The 24,555-nt window shown below is 37.7% G+C and overlaps 1 protein-coding gene across 4 annotated transcripts in view; it reads right to left on the reverse strand.

Annotated features, from left to right (window-relative positions):
- Window positions 1-1,322: 1,322 nt before the first annotated feature.
- TXNRD1 (thioredoxin reductase 1) overlaps window positions 1,323-24,555 on the reverse strand; it is a 47,150-nt gene continuing 23,917 nt past the window's right edge. For all 4 annotated transcript variants that reach the window (XM_050986410.1, XM_030237959.2, XM_030237960.2 and 1 more), the window contains 12 exons: window positions 21,681-21,753; window positions 21,445-21,564; window positions 20,513-20,655; window positions 20,268-20,383; window positions 18,697-18,922; window positions 16,560-16,652; window positions 14,763-14,839; window positions 12,980-13,136; window positions 10,768-10,875; window positions 9,265-9,360; window positions 7,068-7,202; window positions 1,323-3,230 (listed from right to left, as the gene is read on the reverse strand). In XM_050986410.1, coding sequence (XP_050842367.1) covers window positions 3,168-3,230; window positions 7,068-7,202; window positions 9,265-9,360; window positions 10,768-10,875; window positions 12,980-13,136; window positions 14,763-14,839; window positions 16,560-16,652; window positions 18,697-18,922; window positions 20,268-20,383; window positions 20,513-20,655; window positions 21,445-21,564; window positions 21,681-21,753 — 1,407 coding nt within the window. In that variant the 3' untranslated portion in view covers window positions 1,323-3,167. The remainder of the gene's footprint in view (window positions 3,231-7,067; window positions 7,203-9,264; window positions 9,361-10,767; window positions 10,876-12,979; window positions 13,137-14,762; window positions 14,840-16,559; window positions 16,653-18,696; window positions 18,923-20,267; window positions 20,384-20,512; window positions 20,656-21,444; window positions 21,565-21,680; window positions 21,754-24,555) is intronic.

A 24,555-nucleotide genomic window follows, 5' to 3' on the forward strand; every position in this document is an offset into this window, starting at 1 on the left:
ATTAAGAGGGAAAGATCTTCAGGCTAAATGTGTTACCATTTATTTTTGAAAGCAAGTGAAAAGGCAGAGCTCAGTTTACACTGAGGACAACTGAGCAATCAGAAAAACCAGTCATCGAAGAGAAAGGGCTTCTGAATAGTCACTCTCTGCAGGGCTGACAGTTACCACAAATATTTATACCCTATTTTGACCTGAAAGGTGTCTATTCAGTCTTGTGTAAAGGACTCAGCCATCTGGTTCCTTCTGTCACAGCCAGAGACAGGATCAGTAACAGGCTTTATGAGTGCAAGGTCATCCCACATGGCACAGCAAGACACCTACCCTGTCATGAAATCTCCAGCATCCACCGCATCTCCAGAAAATCCACCATGTCAGGCATAGGTCCTGACCAGCCTACAGCTCCACAGCAAGGGAGCCTCCTGCACTGGGGCTCTGGGCAGGCAGCAAGGCTCAAAGGAGGGAAGGTGGGATGCAAGTTGGAATACAATACTTACAGAAAAGTTAGGATTGCTCAGACGACTCACACAAAGGGGAGAGGGGTAAAAGGAGAATGAACAGCTGGGGTAGAGGAGTTTAAAAAAAAAAAAAAAGGAAAAAAAGCGAAAAAAAGAAAAAATTCTGGGAGCTGTTAGTGAAACTAGATTAAATTCTCTGTTCAAATCTGTGAAATTTCCTGTCATCATTTGTATCTGTAGTATCTGAAGATGATTTTAACCCTCATGTAAGAGCATCCAAAAACGTTAATTACAAATCAATATGAGCAGAACATAAATACTGATTAGCTTAGTAAATTATCTAGTATGTGTTTCTAAAGCAGGCATTACCGCAAGTATGCTTAATTTGACAAAAAACACTGAATACTTAGCTTTGGCATTTAATAAATCCTTATGTGATAATATATTATATACTTGTATCATCATGCACAGATGACATAAATACACACGTGAAAATGTCTTCCTTATGGAGGATTAATAGAAAAAACTCTTACCAAAAAAAGTCTCACAATTTTAAATTTGAAGTAAAAATAGAATTAATTAAGCCCAACACCTACTGAACTGTAAGCAATTAGTGTAGAAACATGCATCATAAATGATGACATGACCCAAGAATAGATATGTGTAGGTCCAGCCTTGTAAAGCCAAGCTCATACATATCTTTATTCCCTCCAGGAAAAAAAGATCTCCAGAACCTTTCTTAGACACCTGCTTGAAAATGCTGCTATCCATGCGCTTAAATATGAGCAGGGACACTGCCCAGCAGCTCAGGAGCTGGCACTCCTGGGTTTTCAGAAATTACATGAATGGCAGCTGGTGCAAATAGAGTAAGATTTTTTTCCTAATTCTCTTTTATTTTTAGGTATGTCCTTCTGAAATATTAACATGCAAATCAAATGCTCATGAAACAGCCTCAAACCCTGTTTTTAAGAGAAATATCTACCTTCAAAATGCAAGAGACAAAGGCAAATCAACCTGGATTTATCACCGTGCCCTCTCTCTTCTGGCCCTTGAAAAAACAGTCACCTTGCTCTCAACTGGTGTCTGCTTGGAAGAGGCATCGATTTATTTATTAAACTGGCCAGAAAAATACCATCACAGACCCTTCAAGATACCATACAAAACACGTTTAAAAATCCTTCAGTTATGTATGGGTTTATAAAAATAACTTACAACACTATTTTAGAAATCTCAGTAGAAATACAAGAATTTGTTACCAGGTAGGAATTTAGGCATGAGGCATTCTGCCCACAGGGCTGGGGAATTCACCTCCTGTTTACACTGCACTACTGAACTCCCAAGAAGCATTTAATAAAAGTAATCCAAACCTTTCTGCTAAAAGAGAGGGAAATGCAAAAACTGATCAAAAAACCACATTAATCTCCATTACAAAGAGCCACTTTTGCCATTTCTTGACAAGTAAACATGCAGCTTATCCAACACAGGAGGGATATTCAAGAATCTGGTATTTTCAATGAAACCTCTGTTTTAAAAGTATTGTTTTCTTAATTATTATAAAACATAGCAGACATAGAACTAAATAGAACTTTTAGACCCTATCTAGACAACAGATTTTTCACTACTGGTTTTTGGAGTTTGGCTGGAGGGTTTGTTTGATAGTTGTTTGGTGGGGGGGCGTTGTTTGGTTGTGTAATTTTTTTTATTCTAAGGGCTCACTAATCTCCAGGAAATCTCAGTACTTTAGTGTTCAAAGTGGCCAGTTTAGACCTGAAACCGTACAGCTTATGACAGCTCACCTGGAAAGAAATTTACTCAAATTTAATGAAGTTGCACAGAGTTCTTGGAAGGACAATTCATTCAACATTGGAATTCTGTCAGCTCCAAATCAGATTCATTATAATCACATAAGTTTCAGGAAGAGCTAAGATCATCACATCTGCATTATATGCATGATTTCAGAGAAGAAACACAACAACTTTCTGTATCAAAAGGCCTTCATAAATTATTTTCCTTTCTCATTGAGAAAAATGTTTTCCCGAATAAGGCTCTCTAAATAAAAAGTCACAGCAGAGTCAGTTTGGAAGGTAAGAAATATGTTATTTTAGGTGGTACTAAATTTTTTTCCGAGGCTATTTTCTTCCTCATGATCAAACAAGTAGAACTGGCCCTCCATAGGCATGTGAGCTGGTAAAATGCAAGCTTATGAGGAGACCTTGCATTTGTGTGTCATGATCCAGAACTCAGGAGCTATTTTATCTGATAAAACTACCTGAACTTGGGGGGAATTTTCCTGAGTTGGGAAGTTCTTTGTTCTGAAAAGAACTAGAAAGGAACGTTCGGGAAAGAAACTAGAGAGGAATAAAGCCAAACCAAAACAGTTGTTTTCCAGCTGTGCTAGCAGTTCTTCCATCACTGCCCACCAGACAATGCAGGCTTCAGGCTATGACTTCATGAAGGCATTTATTAAATGCCCTGCTAATCAGCAACTCAACAGTCAAGATTCCCATTGCATTGCTAATTGCCGTCCAGGCACCACAAGTGACCAACTCCCACAGAGCTCTTCTCCTTAGGATGATGGAATGTCCAGGTTAAGCTCTACACATTTCTGCAAGTGTCCAAGAGCGACTTCTCCCAAAATCTTCTGAACTGCAGGAGTCAGACGCTGTGATGAAAGTCAGTCTCTGGCAATAGCAAGGATGGGGGAATTTAACCTCAGCATCCACTCACAGCGGTGTTTCTGCCAGAACGCTTAGTCACAGACAGGGTGGTGAATACCTTGAGACAAAGAAGAAAGAAGATTTTCAGTATGGCTAATTTTTTTTTTCCTGGAATATGGGGTTCGGCTGTCCGTCTCTGCTCCCACACACGCTTAGGATGGTTCTTTGCACGCTGGGCCTCAAAAGATGAGTCTGGACTCTAGGTTTTTTCAGTCTTCAGAATTGTTTATTGTTTCTTATTTACAAAGTCCCTTCTCTGCCCGATCTGGATCTGACCAGCACGGCAGCCAAAAGCACTCTGACCACCCCCAAGGCGGTTGCGTCTTTTATAACAAAAACTATGTATATCATATTTACTTTTTATCCCCAATACCTGTCACCCTCGTCACCAAGTGCACCCTCTCACCCCAGACCAATCCACAAGTGCCAACACCACCACAGAAGATGGATGACAAGAAGAAGAAAGAAGAGCCTTGTGACATGCCGGGATTACTCCATCTTATCTCCATAACCCCGCTGTACCAAAACCCCAAAATCTGTGATTTACCCTATAATTATGTCTTCCCTTCACCATTCACACCCGAATGATCCTCACAGGTTTCATTTCCTCATCCACCAGTGGCACATCCCTAGATGGATCAAAATAAAGCCACCAAGTGCTTTTGGCAACATTCCAAGACTCCCGAGCCCCCCCAAGGGTTCTCTCAGTAGCTCTGGACATCAGGAGTGATGTGCTGAGTTCCCACACTGGAAGATTAAATTTGGCATGATGCTCAAAACGGCTTCCACTTCTTAAGTAAGAAAATAATGAAAATCATGCTTTTAAAATCCTTGCCATTAAACAGCAAACACACACATACAAATTACTTTCGTTCTCTTCATTTAGCTTATGTTCTTCCTTTTACAGTGGAAAAGAAAGAATTAAGGAAGTCACATGGCTTTATACCACCTCTCGTCTTAATGCTCCCAAGTTTTTACAGTGGGAACAAGCTGAGCAACAACAGACTTCAGTACACCTAATGAGTAAGTGTCCTTATGGCTCAAAGAAAACTTCTTTGTTGGGGAAAGTGAAGTTAACTCAAGGCCTGGGCATTTGGAGAGAATTTTTCCTTTGTGCATTTGTAGCTATTATAGAAATGTGGAAGTGATTGCTGATGAAGACATTATGTTTAGTATCTGTGTCCTCTTGACAATAGCTATGGGAACACTGAGTAAAACTAGTTTGAAAAATTCCAGTCCTTACTGCTTTCAAGTCACATTAAAGAAAAAAACACACACACACACACACACACACACACACACACACACACACACACACACACACATATATTATTCCAGCATAATTATTGTAAAACTAACAGATTAAAATTTGGGAAGGGAAATTCTACAAAAATTTGCTTAATACTGGTACTTTACTATGCAAATCATTGCATTGTTTTGCATACATACAATATAGAAAGGATAAAATTCTGCCATCTAAATGTTTCAAAGTTGAAATAATTAGTTATCATCAGAGCCATCTCTCAGGAAGAATAAAATTAGCACAGAATAAAGTACATACACGTTTCAGCTATGCAAATAACACTGAAGTATTTAAAGATAATGGGGATCAGAAAGACCTATATTTCTTTAAGTATAAGTTTTGCTGCATTAAGACTGCTAGCAGCTCTTCAGAGGACAGCATCAATAAATGATAAACCTCTTCCACTTTCTATAAGCACATAAAGCATTATACACAAATCAGGAAGACAAATGCATGTCTAATATATATGGCATAAGAACAGTGACTTATCTAAAATAAAGTGCATGTTTTGAGAGAGGGGTTTGTAGACTTTATTTCTGATCCACAGCCTGACAACATATGGGAGTCTTCATTTATTATTTCACTTCAAAAGACCAAGATTAAAAAGACCAAGATTAAAATTTATCTGCTTTTCTCCTGGCCAGACTGCAAGCTCCAGGTATGGAGGGGACCACACTTCTTCCTAGTAAGCCAGCTTGAGTAATTTGGTAATAATTGGAAATAAGTATTTTAGATAGAATTTGTTTGTTACTTAAGAGAAGACAAAACCTTAAATCCAATGGCTGGAAAGCCATCATTAGCTACCTGGATAATCACCCCAGCCTTCAGGAGACAATTTATCTTCATCACAGATGATCAATAGTACCCCCCTGAATTTCAGGAGCACAGCGCAGTTGAGGCTGAGATGTAATTCTCTGTAGGGCTGAGGTCCTACCAGTTCTGTGCTTGCAGTTATTTGCACTCAACCTTGCAAGAAATTCCATTCTGAGCTCCTGTTTTCTGCAGAATAAAATGCTGCTTCAAGAAGAGAAGGAAAATCTGGCTCTAATTTGTAGACAGTGACAATGGGACCCTCTGTCTTAAGGTTTTCGTCAAGTGGAATAAAACCATGTTTCACAAGAGACTTAGCAATTAATTCGTACTTGTGCCAGTGAAGATGTCAGCACTTGACCCTGTACCATTGGCCCTTTCCTGTTCAAATCAGACTTAATTTTCTTTAACTTTTACAGGGAAGTAACAAAGAAAACAGTGACGTTATCCATCATTCTATTCATCCAATATGCTCATTCCTCACAAATCCCAGTTTTCAAGCATTTTTTCAAGCATTTTTCTAATCAAAGAATGCCATCTTTCACTTTGATTTTTGTTTACTGCTCAAGAGATTAAATTAAGTAAAAGTATAAAAAACCCTTTTGAAGACTGTCACTAAAAATTATCAGTGTTCCCTGGAGCTTTTAAATAGTGTATTTCTCCTGAGCCAATTTCTTCCTCCCCCACTCAAACAAATATGCTTATCTGAAATTATCTTCCTGAATTATGCCTAATCATCATTCTATTCAGTTTCAGCTTTAGCAACTCAGATGTCCAGAATAAATTATGACTCTCATCCTCTCTTCACACTGCATATGCTAATACCCCACTTGAGTTCACAGGTTTGAATGCTGCCCTCAGAGATCCCCCTCCACACGCCCCCTGGGAAGATAAACCCTCTTCAAGGGCCTCCAAGAATGCCATTAGATGGTATTACAAAGAACAGAACATATTGTGGATGCTTTGTAGAGGATTCAGATTGCCAGCAGTCCATTAATGGAATCCTTATTGCATTGCTTTTACTAAACCGCCTAGAAAGTAGGAAAGAAGAGAGGTGGATGTCACTTCTGCAAAGGAGCATTCTGTTGCTCCCTTGTACTGCTTTACTTCTAATACAACCAGAGATTCTATATGAAGACTTACACGGGTCATAAAAAAAGCTTTTAGAGATCCTCAGCTAATATAAACTGGTCCTAATGCTACTAAAATCAATCTCTGATTTACATCTGGAAAGAGCTGTTCCACACCTGCTAGAAAAAATTGTGCTCTTCATTAAAGAGGAACAGCAAGATAAAAAGAGGAAATATTTGTGTGGCTTCATGAATTGAAAGCCTACAGGATAAAGAAAATATCTTTAAGAGGAGAGAATTTAATAGAAAAATTGTCATGTAACTGGTCCCATTTACCAGCACTGGTTTGTAAGCCTGTATTGGGTACAGTAATCTAGCTTTGACAACCACTTTAGCAGAAATAGTATTTGAAGCCTTCATAATCTTGAGTGGGATAAAAATTCTCTACTTCACAGTAGAGAGAGAACTGGATTAAGGGAAGGCATAAACCTTTCACAAATGAACACAATTTAATAAAAAGAATTTGAAAAAATCCCAGACTAAGCGTAAGAGTTAGAATTCTAAATATTAAAACCAGATAATTTCCTCTCCTTTCCCCCCCCACCTTCCTGCAAATTTGGATCTCTTTAATAGAGCTCTGTTATTCATATTTCTAACACCTTACCTCAGAATGCCATGAAAGCTGGGTTTTGAGATGACTTTGTATACAAACCTCTGCACAGATAGGATGAATTCCTACGGTGCTGTCCAGCTGTTCTTTTGTCAACCCACATTTAATAGCAGCTGCAAATCCTTGGGTGACTTCTCCAGCATTTGGACCAAGGACATGGAAGCCAATGACTCTCTCCTAAAGGCCAAAGACAATCAAATGCAATCACAATCATGAATTCAGCTCTCTTTAAACAACGTGTAAAGCTTTCTTATTCAGAGTATACAATTTAATCAGCTCACAAAATGTATCACAAATTAATGTAACCACTAAAATGTGAATTATCATTAGCACCAACAGATGTGAGGTGGTGTAATTTTGTTCTCTCTCTCCAAAGATTCAACTAGGAACTCAGGAAATTTTATTCAGGTCAGTTATTCCACTCATGCCAACAGAACACTTTCCTAACTAAAGGTGAGCATCCTGCATTAAGGTTTTCAGTATGAGTGCCTGTGGTAGGTGGCTACAGGGTCTGTATTTGTTGAAGAATTTTCAGTTTGATAGTTGCTCACAGGGAAGGACCACAAGCTGAAGTTGTGGCCAACCAGACGTGGCAAGAAGTCTATTATAACTGAACTGTCAATGATTCTTGTGGCAGTGTTGGCTTTCAGTGGGAGATAATACACTTAGAGACAGGCAAAAAATCCATCCAGTTACAAGGAAGGTACCATTCACACTCCTCTTCTCTATACTCCTGTTCAATTGCAGAACACATACTGCACATACATCCTCAGAAAACACCCAGCAAAACAAGCTGTACTGACTTGACCTGCTTCTCTTAATGAGAGAAACATGAAAATTTAGCACATGTCACCTGCTGTAAGCTTAAGTGGCCTTCAGGGAATTCATCAGTTTTCGGTAAGCATAGATGTAGCTCAGTTGAGTATCAAAAGTTATCTGCTCTTCCTGCTAAATATCACATATATTCGGTATAGTGAATACTATTGGAAGATGATTATTCTTTCAGTAAATCTGAGGACTGAGATTTACCACAGGGTTTATTTAAATAAGAAAAGCTATAATCAGGTAATAAGTAAAATGGAATTATCCTAATTTTCCTTTAAAAATATTGACATATGTCAAAATAAAACCATAGCAATGAAACCAAAGCAATGAGAGTTTTGAATAGTTACTGAACTATTTTTTTCCATGGTAACTTTCAACAGTACCCCTAGATGTTTAAACGTGTTTCAACTTTTCAAGACAAGAAGTGAAAATAAATTAATAAAACACTTTAAATCACCATTAAACCTTTGCATTTTCTTAAGTGGCTCTGGATTAGCGTATAGCTAAAGATTCTAAAATACCTTCCACACTACTACAAATTCCTCCAGAAAGAGGAGATGGATGGGTTTGCAAATTTTTCAAAATGTTGACAAGATGCTTAAAAAGACTGCAGGAAGACAAATATGTATCTAAGAAAGATGAATATAGGTTAAGTAACTTTTGGTTTTTTTCTCATAGGACAGATAGCTGTGCCACCATCTTAACAGGAGTATATTTTAATAGAATGCTACTCTTCATAATAACTTATTAAAATCAACTACATTTTATTGAACAGATGATGATCATTCTGAGATGGCCACACCAATTCTTCAAACCAATTACTAGTTTTGCTTTTGCTACAGCGGGTACTGTACATTTCCATGGCCAGGAAATTTGATCCTAGTCCAAGTATAATCCTAGCATTATCACCCTAAATGGGATTCATGCAGGCGAGATACATTATCCTGGCAGAACAAGCTCAAGAGTTTTATGAACACATGTGAATTTGGAGAGGTTACAAGTTGTGATAGTTTCTGAGAGACCTCAATTTCAGAGAGAAGAGTCTCCCAGAAGAGAATGTCTAAGTCTGGGGTGGAGAGAATAAACCAATAAAATTCCTAACCATTTTTACATGCATTGATTTGCTCACTTCTCAGAGTTAATCAACAGTCTTAAAGATCTCTACTTCTTATTTTACATATATGGAAGAAGTATCAGATACAAATAGCAATGGCAGAATTTTGTATTTTACTGGGAGCTGGTTTGTATACACAGAAATATGCATCACTATAAATATTTATTGCACTTCAAAAGGTAGGCAAATTTAAATTATTTTTAGTTTGTTAAAAACAACCTATTTATAGCTCTTGTGTCATCAACAGTTTTATGATAAACCTTTAGATATTGTTTTCCCGGGAAGGAAAGATGCACTTACGTTATCTTGAATATTGCAAATTATCTTTGCATAGCATTTGTTGTTATCTCTGGATGGCACAGTCCACTCCAGTGGCCAGAAATGACTATGGTACACCTGGAAATAAAACACAGGTTAAAAAAGAGTTGTAAAATTTCCAAGCAGAGAACATGATCTTCCAAAAGCTGCCAGATTATCCTAAATAATGAGCTATGTACACAGCATTTCAACATCTGAAATTATTATGATACTTTTTTCCCTTAATGAATGCCAAAGACAGAAGTCTCTGTAAGCCAAGTACTACTGACATCCAATAATTTAAAAAAGAGAAGCCATAAGAATATTACACTTCCAGGACACAGTTCACCATGCTCTTATTAAATTACAAAATCTTGAGGCTTGCAAAAACAAAAGCCAATAAGGTGACACAATAAAGTGTCAGAATACATTAAATGAGGACTTAGCCAGAGCACCCAGAGCAAATGCTTTTGGGTGCATATTTTAAAAAAATAAAATGCTGTGAAAATCCAAAGCACATTTTCCAGAATAAAGGGTCCAGTGTTTCACGTGTAACACCAAGAATTTCACTCAATAATAAAAATTTGACTGGGCATATACAAACTTTGCAGGGAGAAAAGAATTTAAGCCTTTGCCCTGTGGTCAGGTTAACAGTATTTTTCACACTGCTATTTTGAGTTTTATTTACTTATTTTCCTCCACAGTTCCAATCAGAAAATATCAGCTAAGATGGGGACAAGTTCTCAACTTCATGCATGACCACTTCCCTGCTTATTTCTGTATATAAGGATATTTACAGAATCCTCAGGTGATATTTGCAGGACATAAAAGTTCAGTTTATTGTGAGATTTCCTCCCCTCATGCTTTCTGTAGTGTGGTCAGAACAGCATTTTGGAAGAACAGCCTCAAACACTAAGTGCTTATAATTGCTCATGCGAGTAATCCCTTTTCATTCCCTGGGATTGCTGGTCAGGAGTAAAATTAGACAAATGTCACTCCTCACCAGCGATCCCAGAAAATTAAAAGGGATTACTCACATGACTATAATTAAGCACATACCTCTTTGTACAGTCAAAGGAAACAGAAAAATGAGCTAACATTTGGCTTTATAAAGTAAAAATCACTATGGTAAGAAATTTGTCATGCTGTAGGTACCAAAGCTCCACTTTGTCATTAAAACCTGTGTATTGCATCCAGCATATGCCCAGTTTAAAATTATCCTGAAGCATTTTCAGACACTAAGAAACCCTTTTTCTAATTTTTTTAAACCAAACATTCCACCTTCAAGACCCCCTTTGCCAAAAATAGAACATATCTGCAATTAGAGCTTTTGGAAATGAGGATTATTTTTATAACATGTCTAGGAACAGCCAAAGAAGACAAAAAATGTGCCTAGTCACCTCCTGTCCTTACATCAGAGCACAAAATCCTGTTTTAATTTACTCTTAATACTATTTTAAATTACAAATTGGAAAACTAAAACCCAGATGAAATTAAGGCATTTACCTCAATGTTTTCCTCCCCAAATTTCTCCACTGCGGTCTCTTCAGAGTACCCACAGGCTCCATACTCCAAAGGAGTAAATACAGTAGTTGGAACATTCAAATAGTCACACTGTATGGCATTCAAAACAAAACAAACACCCACACAACATCAGTAATAAAACCAGCATACAGCAGTCTGAAACACAGCAAGAAAAGCTTGATTGTTCACAATTCTGAAAGCTCTTTTGGTTTTTTTAATTGTCTTAAATAAATGTGCAGTTTTTTTGTTTGTTCATTCCAGAGGTGTTAAGTAGAGCAAGAAAAAAAAAAAAAAAACAGTTTAAAGCCACTCAAACATTAGTATGCATTGATTAAATGGAAAAGGAAATTCAGTGCCCCATTTAAAAAATGTACCAGATCACAGGTCAAACTGGAGATAAAAATTGCCTGTTCAACCACTTCTACAAAGCATGCTATTTTCAGTGGGGGATGCTGCAAGGGCACCAGTACCATTCAAAACTCATTTTTCATCAGCTGAGGCCTAGGTGATGCCAAAGAATCAATGACATGTAGTACAACTATCTGGGGGGACAGTGAAAACTTGTCACTTCTCCCAGTTTTGTATCATCTCGAAGCTTTCTGAGGGTGCACTTGTTCTCAGCATCCAGATCCATTAGTTTAGCTGTTAAATAACACTGGAACCAAGCCCAAGCCTGTGGCACACCACCAGTGACTGGCCTTCAGCTTGTTTCTGGAATGCTGGTCACAGCCCTTTAAGCTTGTCTGTTCAGCCAGTTTTCAACCCACCTCACAGCCCACTCACCCAGCCTGCAATTCATCCCTTTGTCCATGACAATGTTATGGAGACAGTGTCAAAAGCCTTCACTAGACTCAAAATAAACAAACATACACTGCTCTTCCCATATACACCAAATGAGTCATTCTGCCATAGCAGACTCGCAGGCTGGTCAGCCCTATTTCACGTCTAGCAATTTTATTTTCTACATATTTCAACTGTAATTTCCTTTGTGACTGGGGATCAACCAAGGTGCTGACTACTGTTCTTGCCCTACCTAACCATAACACCTCATTACATTTCACCTTCTCCAGAATTGTTACAAAGGCAGTATAAGCCATACTCCCATTTCTTTTAAGTAGTTACTTGTTTCTTGGATTCACTGAATAAGAATGCTTCCTTTGGCAGCATAACAACTTTTGTACCTTGACAGACTTATTGGCATAAAATGTATATTAAGACATATCCATAGCATTGCAGCAATAAAAAAATAATTGGCTTCTGCTATGGTTTCTTAAACCTTGCCTGGCTATTTCAACAACATTATGTATACTGATTCAGGGGTCTGTTACTGCAGTACCTGCTAATGTAAAACAAACAACTCAGTCATGCTCTAAATCTGGCTGATAGTTGAATTTGCTATGAATACAGCAGGCTCTTAAAGGGAGAAACCTTCATGGTCACGACGTATGGTTATAAAGGTGAGACAAGCACCCATATCAGTGTAACAGCTCTTTAAAGGCACTCTCCTTTCCTTCAGGTTTAAACATAAAGTGTAAAGAAGTACCCACATTACTCCCATTTGAACAACCATAATCTGGCTGAAACCCAGAACTACACTAGCAAGAAACATGAACACTGAATCCATTAATTCAACTACTCAGGTATGAACATGTGCTGAGTTACTGGTACATCTCATCTTCCTTTGAGTACACATTCAACTACAATTAGGACTGCATATTATGTTGAAAACATACAGATGAGAAATGAAAAAAAAATCATTAAAATAACACTGAAAATTAAGATCACAAACTCCTATTCCACTCTATTTAGGGACTGTAGGTAGGTTCAGCAAACTGCCTTTGAATTGGTGTTAAAGCACTTAACAGGATGGGAAAGATTGATGACTTTTAAGGAAGGCAGTAGAAATAAAAGCAAGTTAAATGACCTCTGTTAACTTCATTATCATTATCCTTTGAGAGAAAATGAAACCCTCTTAATAGGAAAAAAAAGAGACTGCTGTTTAATCCACAAGGTATTCATTTCATCCCACACAATTAGCCAAACACATCTGCAGTAATATCTTTGCTGGGGAAAATTAAAATGATCATCAAAGCTAATCCTTAAAATTCTACTGGGTTTTCCACAAGCAAGCAGACTTGCACTCTGCATTTAGAAGCAAAGCAGCGACAGTGTTTTGTGGCAACTGGTTCCTTACCTTAGTGGTTGCCCCAGCATAAAGCCTCCGAACTAACAGCCTTCCTGCCTGGATTGCCACTGGTGTGAGTTCCAGCTTGTCCTGCAGGATATCTCCAACAGCATAGATATATGGAACATTTGTCTGCTCCTCATCATTGACAGGAATTTTTCCCGTTCTGCAATTGGAATTAGCAAGAAAAAAAGATCTAAGTGCTCTGCTGTGAAGGCTGGAGGTGTAAATAACCTTGCAGGCCCCTTAGCTTTAAGAGAAAGACTTGTATGTGAAGTATGAAGGAAAGAATTTGTATTCATAATCTTACAGTCTCGGGCAGGAATATGAAATAGGGCAAATATGACCAAAACTACAGGAATTCACACACTGAATAAGGAGGTAGCTTCAGAAGCTGCAATTCATCTCCTGAATCACTGAGGTGAAGCATAAATCTCTTCCTGAAACACCTTCTACCACCAGCTGAGCTGCATACTGGCAACTTTCAGGAATGACAGGAAGAGATATTTTCCCACTCCTTTTGTAGGACGAAACAATTTTTCCACTACTGAAATTTCAGTTCAGTGGCTGAAGCTGTTTATAGAAACTTATTCTTCAGGCTTCTACACTGAGACAGGTCAAGCTGTTACACATCCTACCTAAGGGATAGCCAGCAAGCTTTTTAGCTGTAAGTGCACTGAGCTAATGGAAGTTTCTAATTATTAATATTTTCCACTTCATCCATAAACGAGATAGTGCAGTAATCACCCCAGGAAACACATGTAACAGGGAAACCTAATCAGACGGACACAGAAATAGTCACACAGTTACTTGAGAAACCAGTAGCAATTCCCATATTAAAAATCCAACTTCTTCAATTTTGCACTTGCTAAAAATTATACAGTTATGCTAATAACTTTATAATTAATTTTATTAAGCTAGTAATAGATGTCCTGACATCAGAAAGATGTGTACTGTTCTACAAGCCAACATGGATCTTCCAATTTTGAGTGGACCAAAATTTCCACTTTTTTGAAATATCACAATTGATCGCCTTGACAACAACAGTTACTGCATTCATACATAAATGCTCTGCATTGGTCACGGTCATGGTCCCTTGTTTTCTCTTCACAGGGAAGATCTCTGAGGACCCACATGCCTGCAAGATGTTTTAGTTACCAATATTGAAAATGTTACTGATAGTTCCACTCCCTGGTACAACAACCTCACTACATTAAACATCAAATACTCTTCTACAGAAGACACAGATTGTATCCAAGGGTTGCTTAAAGGCAAGAAATAAAACCCTCCAAAACCTAAAACACATCAAGAATTTCACGTGAGAGTTTAAGGAATGCTACTTGAACCTTATCTATCAAAATAATATATAGTAGCTTTTACATTAAAATATGAACAAAACTCACTTCTCTAAAAGCCCGTATGAACAAACAGATTTTTGTTCCAAGAGGTGACAAAAGCAAGAAGATGAGAAAAATAGAGTACAAGGAACAACTGACAGATCCTAGAAAACCCTGTAGCTGGAAGAAGCTAAAATGGACCTGTAAATCAAGAAAGAATGAAACAGACACTTTTTTTCTCCCAGGAATTAGAAATTGACATTTCAGCAACAAAAAAGCAAATGTAGCAGTACCATGGGAGAAAATGCAGTTATCTGCTACATGGTCTCCCGTCCAAGTGTATAGAAACAGGAGACAAATTTGTCCTCAAAGCTTTTGGGTGTCTCTGCACCACTACCATTGTAACAGCACGACACAAGCTCTGCAGTGAGTGATACACAGACATCTGTCTTTACTTTTCATTGATATTCACTCCGACTTTGTCCAAACCAATTTTTCTTGTACATGGATCTCGTCCAATTGCCAGCAACACCTGCAAAACAGCAATGCAGATGACTGATTTTTAAAAACTCAAAAGTGCATTTTCCTTTGGCTATTATCTTCAATACATACTAGAGATTAGTATCTAAGGCTTGGTCACAGTAAGGTGAATACATTTGTTACCTATTGTACATTCATAGAGTTTAAGACAAGCCATGTTACCACCATGACCTAACAATACCAGGTTTTAATGCTAAGATTAAAAACAGGCAAATAGCTTTCCCTAGAGGAATACCCCAAGAATATTCTAAACCAATCAGTTAGGGACAGATTCTTTATTTCCTTCCACTTTGATGCAAAGGTATTATCCCAAATCTGTACAAGAGCAAATGCTCCATACCAAAATGTACCATAAGGGAAGGGCTCCTTAAGAAAGAAACTCAGATTCTTAAGCAAATAAAAATATCATAAAATAGGGTTTTTTTAATCTGAAAATATAATTTACTTATATAGGCTCTCAGACAACCACTGTCAAAAAATATTGTTTTTTGAATATTATTTGTTTGAACGTTTGTCAAGGCCAAAATCCCATCCTATCAAGTCTGCTAACTTAACAAATCGTGTTCCAACTTCTGCTGTCACAAGGAAAATTGTTACATGCTTTGTAGGCTTGGACAACTGCACAGATAACTAATAATGCTTTTCATTTGACAACTAAGAACTGTCCTGAAGGAATCCCAAGATCTCCTTCAAGTCTTACAGATGATCAAACACACCACATCTTTAGAGCTGAAGGTCTTGAAATGCAGCACACACAGCTCATAGCTGCTATGAGGAGTGACAGCATTTCAGTAATGATGTATCAACAAGAAATCATAGGTTTTGTTAATGAAAGGATGGTATTAATTTCCTTGCTAATAAGCTTTCACTGTTATGGACTAGAAAAACCCCAGTATTACAACCCTGTGGAACAGCTCTGCTGTCATTGTTAAACTTTCTCACAGTACTGACTCCCAGATGCACTGAGGTGTGTCCTTTGTAGGGGATGACTGATGCACTGTACAGGTAAACGAGGTCACTGGCACACAGTATTTGCAGTCTGAAGTCCCAGGCTGACAAAAGCCTGTATTTATACATTCTGTGTGGTTCCAAATACTCTATTCACAATTTTTTTTTCTCCTTTCAGCATCAAGGCCTATGAAAATGAGTGGAGTGAGGTGTGATGGAAACAGTCAATCAAACATACAATACCACGCCAGCACCCTGCAATTTTACTGTTTTAAGTGTGTAACAAAGTTTCCTGACTGACTTGCCACAGGGCATTAGCTGTGTTTGCAAAGGTGTATCAAGAGCAGGTCTTCAGATGACATGTCACCCATTTGTTTAACTCCTGCACTAACCATTGTTTTGTGCTAACTACAAAACACTCCATAATTACTATGAAAGCTATAATAAATCATTACTTAAAATTTATTACAAATATCCCACGGGGAAAAAATCCTGCAAATGATTCCACAGGGCCAAGCTCATCTACACCTGTAAGCTAAGAAAGAGGTTTCAAATGCTTTCAAACTGATTTGGCAAGGCAAAACAACCATTGACTTTGGGACTTTTATTTCCAAATTAATTACCTGCTGAGCGTGTGCAATTAGTATATTGTAATGACTAAAATAATTTTTAAAAACCCAAAGTGTGGATAAAACCACCCCACAAAATATCAATATTTAATGGAAGGCTATTTCACATTCTTCATGCATATAGACAGGACTCACAGTATCATATTCCACTTCAATTATTTGATTCCCTGTTGTGGACTTGGCTGTAACTTTCAGTATTCCAGGAGTTCCTTCCTCAACCCGCTCAACCTACAACAATTTGAGGATTGGATGGGGTAAAAAAAAAAAGTTTCAAATAAAAATATAACAATGTATATTTTTCCCACCAAATATCATTGAGAGAGTTTTAACCATGATCTAAAATTAGGCACTTTTAAGATTCTTTACATTTCTACTTGCATATTTTAATGTGTTTTTTTATGTCCCTGCATTTATTCTTATGACCAACAAAACAAATTCTCATTTCTGTTTTTAAAAGTGGACTCATGGTGAAGTCCTTGCCCAAGCCCATCACATGACCTGGGGACATTTGCCCTCATTCCTCTGGGGACAGAGGAAGCAAGTAGGAAGGAAATTCTTACAAGGCCAGGAAACATCATCAGACATTTTCTCTAAGTGCTGCCATCATTTCCTCCACCCATGGGAAGCTACTGTTATAGAAAACCCTCATCAGGACATAAAACAGACATACAACTCTTAACATAATTCTGGGAAATTTTAGTGTTCATGCTACAGATGAAAAGGTACTTTTCAACAACACCCTTGTTCCTACTTCATGTTCAATATTTAGAGGCTGAAAGAGCAAAGTTTCTAATGAGGATTTTATTTCTGTTCTTTTTTTTTTTAATTTAGAAAAGCCAACAGTGACATCCTATCAACCTTAAAGGATCACTGTGCTAAACTGCTTCTATTCAAAGGCAACATTATTTATAATAATTAATCTTCTACCTTCAAAAGTCCCAACAAAGGGTTTTAATAAGGGAAACATGCATAAATTCAAACACAATGTCTGAAAGACATGAGAAAATCTGCTAAAAAAACCTACCAAGCAACTTAAGCTGAAGGATATTCTCAATCAGAAACAGGGCCAAATATTTTATTCCCATTGAAATCAAAGACATACAGTGAAGGGACAGGGAAAAATACACAGAAGTGCATTTTGTGACTGTGGTGATGGACTGCTCATCACAGGATGCAACTGGAGGAGCTTGTTTGCCATTTAGTTGAAATTATCTGCTTCTAAACACTTCCTTGTTTCTCATTCCCCATTAGGGCTTACAAAAGGCCATGTCTGCAACAAAACCCAGATAATCATCCTTACTTTTCATACACCATGGGATTTATGCAACAAAAACCTGCATAAAAACTAAGTTCCTGGAAACATCCATTTTGTCTTCTTACAGCAACTCTCACTCTGTGAGAGATGCTCAGACCTACAGTAGGAACTGCCAAGAGCATTTTTAAAGCTGCTCTTGATACTGCTAAGAATGGAAATGAACATTCTTCAGTGAATTTAACATTTTAAACCCCAAAGTGTTAAACTCAGCAGCACATGGTTTAACACCAAATTGAAATTACTTAATACATGATTTGCTATTTCAAAATAAGTAAGGACTATTGTGAAAAAAACCATAAAGAGAAATACTGTTAGCACCCTCTGAAGTCTTTGATGGGGCAATTTTCCATAAGAAAAGCTCCAGAACTTCTAATTTGGTTTAAATTCAACCTGAATTTACCTATACATGTGCCTATACCTGTGTGTAAGGAGCTGCATAAGTACTCTTACTGAATTCAACAAAAATTGAGCAAGTATTTAAGGAAACTGCCAAGTAAATTATACAGATGATACTTCTAAAGACCATTTACTTTTCTGGATAGTCAGCATAATCCTCAGCATAAAAACAGAATTTGCTGGCTGAAAATTTGAAAATTTGCAATGAGGAATGGAATTGTTTTTGATGCACTGGGCCCTGATCTTAGAGGAAATTGTGCATCTGCTTAATTATGGGCCTGCAAGAAGAACCAGGACAAGCAGGTGTAACATATATTAACCCAACTAATTCTGATAAAAAAAAATTGAACTTCGTAATCTCACAAAATTTTCATATTAAGATTAAATTATACCTTTCAATTAATTAAGTTTCATGGAGTTGGTTTAAAACAAAAATTAACCCATTCTATGTCACAGCAGATACTGTAATGAAAGTTCAGCTTCTGTATTAATTAAAGTAATTTACATCTTAAAACATTGTGATAGGTACATCCCAATCAATTGTAGTCACTTTGAGCCTACCTTGATTGGCACAAATTCCCTAATGAAGTTGACTCCATGTTCTTTCATATATTCACCAATTCTGTTTGCCATGTCCTGGTCAAATCCTCTTAAGAGAATGGATCTCACCATTACAGTGACATCTAATCCAAGGCCTGCAAGAAATCCTGCACACTCCAAGGCAACATAGGAAGCTCCAACCACCAGGGTTCTCCCTGGACAGTAAGGCAGAGAGAAAAGGTCATCACTGCGGGGGGGAAAAAAAAAAAAAAAAAAAAAAAGGGAAATTAGAGGCTGTCAGAAAAATGTTTTGAATGTATTGTGCTTTATATTTATATTTTTTTTTCCTGTAAGAATAGAACTTTATTCCTTTTCTTGTTCACAAAAAAACCCTGCTTAATTTTTGAAAGTTCATATGGAATACAAAATCAGTGTATGACAGATGAAAAAGTTATATTTAGGAGTACACATCCAAAAAAAAAAGGAGTATGAAAATTCTGAATCACCACAAAAATGCAGAGAGTTTTTTTTAAACAGAAATTTAGGACAAATTGTTGAAAAAAGGTAGGTGTTTATTTCCCCTCTGAATCTTGCTTTAAATATTTTGCTGCAAAAGTGGAAGGGGTTCAGCTTTAAGATAAAATACCATCAGCATTTGAAGACTTATCCTTTTACTAAAGCATTATACACAGTGCCAGATATACACACGCAACAAACCACAGTAACAGGTGAAGATAGAAGTATGAAATTATGGAAAATGCTTTGCCTGCTCCTTTGCCTGCTTTTCATTTCTTTCAACTGCTTCATCAAGCTACATCAGTTCTACCACACTTTGGACCTAGGCTATAAAACTAGGGCTTCTCCACAGAGCCAGGACTCATGGAGGCACCTCATTTACACACTTAGAGTCTGACAGTACAGTTCTGTGAATTTTCCACTCTAAAACAAGCGTCCCTTTTCTCAGGATGATGCAATAAAACGTGATTGTGCAATTAAAGGCTGTAGCATAGCTCCTATACCCCAAGGAACTCAGTAAAGATTACACAGATAGCCTCAATCAAATAGTCTAACTCTGGGATTTCTGACTCCTCTATCTTGAAGCTACTTTAAAGCACCACTTTACAGGCTGTATTATCTGTCATCTTTAATTTCATTACCACTTATTAAAAGCATATCACTTGGTGTTTTGGTTTCAGAGGAACTGTGCCAATTATTTATTTCATTGCTATAGGTTTGCCAGCCTGTAATTCCAACCTCTGTTTCTATAGCAAGTAACTTAAAAGTTACTCTGATATGAAAACACATTTTATCTTCATATAACATTTTTGCTTGGCATTAGCAATTAACCAGACACTCAAAACCAGTCTTTTCCAAAATGTAATTACCTTCACTGCGTAGCTGGGAAAAAAGTTGAGCTCAGTTTCAAGACTGCTCCAATGCATGAAGACAGATTCCTACCAACTTCATAACATCAGCAGCTATGCTATTCCCACATATCTAAGTAAAGAGTTTTCTTTCAAGCAGACTTTGCTCCTCTGGATGGGGAAGCATTTACACACAAGGAATGACTTTGTATTCCTCCCTGTTTTTACCTGCTAATGCAGTATTCCTTGTCTCCAGGTATACCCAGGTAGCGTGGTCGTTCACCAGTGGCAATGATAAATTTCTCAGCTGTGTACAGCTTCTCAACTCCCTTTTTGTTTGTTGCCTGCATACAAAGTATTAGTGCAAAGTCAGCATTTTACAGACCCACCACAGGAAAAATTATTTTATTTGAAAAGCATCTCTATTCAAACAGAAATACAGGAAGACACAGCAAAAAATGGCTATGAAGTACCTTAATTGTATGTGGCCCAACAAATTCTCCATATGCATTCTCATACGTGACCTTCTTGTCTCTCAGTGCAACCCGATAGCCCCAGTTCAGTGAACCAATGTAATTCTGAACAGATTCTGTCATGGTCATCCAGTTGTGCTTGACTGTCAGCAACAAAAGAGGAAGGTTCACCTTTTAGTCTGAGTTTTTCTTTTTCCATAGCAAAATTGCAATTCTCAAAGAGATTATTTTCATGACCCTGTCTTCCTGGGTTTTTCTTACTCCTGTTTTATTTCAGGGTAAAGCTACTGAAATTCAAAGAATTACATCAGCACAGATAACATGAGAGGTCACAGTGCAATAGGTATGACTTAAAACATTGAAAATTAAGACTTACTGAATTATTGACAGTTTTATATTGACAGCTGTGAGCAGATGACATTGTTCAACAAATAAAGACAATGCATGTCTGAGAAGTGCCTCTGCATGCTTCCAAATATAGGATTGCAGCCTAAATAAATAATAATCCCATAACCATGCACATCAGAGGTAACAAAAAGTAAAATCTGTTTTCTTACACAGTAGTGATAAACACTTAGGGGAAGGAAATCCTTACTTGTAACTATAAGAAGTTTCTGTCAGTAAACATTATGGTGTATTCCCTTAGATGTTGTGCCACATTCAGAAATGTAGCAGTACCTTATTGCTTAGTTCACACAACAGTCTCATCAATTACTAACATGATCAGGAGCTATTAACAAACAGATAAAACATGGAGGCAATGAGCCCCGTGGCTTTAGACTTGAAAAGCACTTCAATTTATGTGTAAGCTCTCCAAAGTTGCCTCACATTGTCAAAGCCAGCAAATGCTGCAGTGCAACAAGTACCTGATTATGAAGCACCTCAGGATTTTTAGTGTAAATGACAAAACTGGAAAAAGTGTCCTTCTTTACCTTCTTCTGTAAACTGCCACCCAAATTTGCGTGAATCTTGCAAGGCTTGTCCCAGTAAAGCTGCCTGGTGCATCAATTTTTTAGGTATACAGCCCACATTTACACATGTTCCTCCAAGACCTGAGAGAAAGGAACAGAATGTGGTTTTCACATCAGTGTAGCAGATTTCAAACATGAAAATAAGAGTCTCTGAGCAAAGTTCCTTTTTAACAGAATTGCAATGAAAAGAAATTTACCCCACGAGTTTCCCTGAGGTGTAGGTGTGACAAAGTCCAGCACCATCACTTTCTTTTCATATTTGGCAGCCTCCTGGAAAACAAATTAAATAAGACACATATCTAAATATTCGAGGTTAAATTTGGAGCAGACAATAACATCATGCATTGCTGAAAAGCTTTGTGACTTTTAATTAAGTAACAGTGAATGATTTGCAAGAGAGCAGACAGTCATTAATCTTCTGAATTCAGCTGTGCATTCAGTAGGAAAAAGAAGCTGAAAGGCAAAAAAAAGGTATTCATCCTACTACAAAACAGAATGGCACCAGCTGATACACAGGAGACTCTGTCTGTCCAACCTCCTCTTCCCTCCTCCATCCTGTCACTTTGTTCAGACTATTTCCCAACAAAACCATTTACTTTTAACCTACTTAACAAATTCCTCATTAATTCAGTTTTCCCTTTAAAGATAGTTTCTCCGGCATTTATTTAAAAACACATTAGAAAATTACACAACCAGTCACATGGCCAAGCATGACAACCTTAATGACTCTATGATCCTATATTCCACCTAAGAAGTTTCAGAAGTTTCACTAGCAAATCTACAATTAATGCCTGTAAATGATACTAAGAACCATATATTAATTTCATTGCTCCTTTTGTGATTTTTAAGAAAAAGACAAAATCTGACAGCAGTAACTGCTGCTAGGGAAAAGCGCTTAGGTAAGTACTAGGTAGCTGAGAAACAACAATGACAGATTCCTTCCATGAGATGAAGCAAAATAATTTTGCTACTTGGAGTAGCCACAACTATGCTGGCATCATATGATGAACTCTTAGACATGTGAGCAGTAACAACTATATGAACAGGGTATTACTCTAAGGCCTTGGGTTTGTTTTGGGAGGAGCTGGACAGCCTTCAGCATTCTGTTACCAGTAATACTTGTTAATCCAAATACTTGACAATCAGAATTTCAATTTTAAATGTATCTTACTTCATGCAAAATGCAAATCACACTTCAAATAACACGGGCTATAGACACCTTCAGAAAATATTGCTGTACTTGATTGCCACTTCCAGTAAAGGTCTAGTCTGGCCAAGAAGCTAATTCCTATCCATTAGCAGCACCTCTGAGAAAGTTTCTCAGAAAGGCTCTTAGGGACTGAGACGCATCATTAAAGATGCTTTATGATGACGACTCTTAAGCACGGCTCCAAAGAACCTTAACCAGAGTTAGCTAAGCAGAATGCATGGATTCCCAAGCTTCCCTCAGCTACATGCTCACATAACACAGCACAGCATTGCATCACCACCTTGGCAGAGATCATACACAGATATAACCACATCTGAGTGGGCTGAGTGATCTGCCCCCAGCCACAAACCTGCCCAGTAGGCTCTCAAACCTTTCAGGTCTCAGCGCAGTGCTGCAAGAACACAGCAAGGCTGCTCAGGGAGCTGTTCTGTGTGAGCTGAGAGCAGGGGCCTGGCACCATTCTGAGTCTGTAGCTGAGTAATATCAAGTCAGCCTGACAATGTTTGCACTCCCTGTGGAGAATGGCCTCCAAAGGAACAAGCTCTGGGCACAATTTAGAGAGGAAGATGTGCACACAAAGGTGCAGGTTTCAGAGCAAAAAGCACACATCTAAGCAGTCTAGGTAAACTGCTGCAAACCTGAGTGCAGATATCTGGAACTTTGTATGAGAGCTGTATAGCTGGGGTTTTTCCTGATTTTGGTTTGTTTTTTTAAAGCACTGTCAGTGAATTATTTTTTAAAAATTGAACTATCTAAGTAAAAGTCAGAAGTTTATGTGTGTAAAACAGTTTCACTTCAACTCTATTAAACTGATTAGAAATACACACATTACTACTGATAGGGATGTTGACTTTATTGATCTACCGTGTTCTGTTCTACTTAATAATCAGGTGAGAACACTGAGAATCAATATACTTCACATACTGAGTTGAAGGAATTAGGCAGTTTATCTTACTACTGCACACTTTTTCTATTCTACAACTGAAAAATGATGCAATAAACATCACTGTGTCAGTTAGTCTTCTTATAGAAATTTCAACTGCTGGCTTCTTATTACTGCAAACTCCTTTTGCATTACTGCAAACTCTATTTTACTCTTGTTACTCTCTCCTGACCCATAACACCTCCATCCTCCGAAAATCAGGACTTGCTTCTCTTTGTGGTAGATCTTTCATAGATCTTCCCTTCTCTTTGAGGTAGATCTTTCATATATCTTCCCTTCAGTCCCCAATCCTACACCATGCAACAGTGCCCCTATCAATAGGAAAGCAGTAAACCACCAAAATAGATGGATCTACAATCCATCACTCAGCCCTGCACATTTCCATTATAACAGAAGTACTTCTAAGGGACCAGGGTTCACTGTGAATCCAACACTGTTCTAAAATATTTTCTCCTTATTTTCTTTCACTGTGCAATGACCTCCTCCACTTCCCGAGAACAAAAGAAATGCTCCCAAATGGAGGGATAACCCAGCTCCAGGTCTTGAACAACAAAGTCATTTTATTCACAGGAATGCTCAATTCACTTCTAAATAGCTAATCCTACCACACACAGAAGAAACACAACATTCCTGACTACTGGTGTAAAGGAGAGCTACTTACTTATAATAAATTTCTTCAAGTTTAAAATATTTTGGATTATGACAGCTCTAACAGCTGATATATTTTGTACCATTGTGAATCCTTTTATTTAATTCTAGATATGCTTCTAATAGAATATCCTAACAAAACCCCATAATTCATCTATCTACAGGCAGGAACCACCAGACCCTAGAATGGAAGGGTGAGACCATAGCTTAAGTATAGGCAAAATTTCCATTTACGCAACTATGTAAGCTCAAAAATCAGAGTCTCCCCCAT

Source organism: Serinus canaria, chromosome 1A (assembly GCF_022539315.1).
Source record: "Serinus canaria isolate serCan28SL12 chromosome 1A, serCan2020, whole genome shotgun sequence".
Classification (NCBI taxonomy): Eukaryota; Metazoa; Chordata; class Aves; order Passeriformes; family Fringillidae; genus Serinus; species Serinus canaria.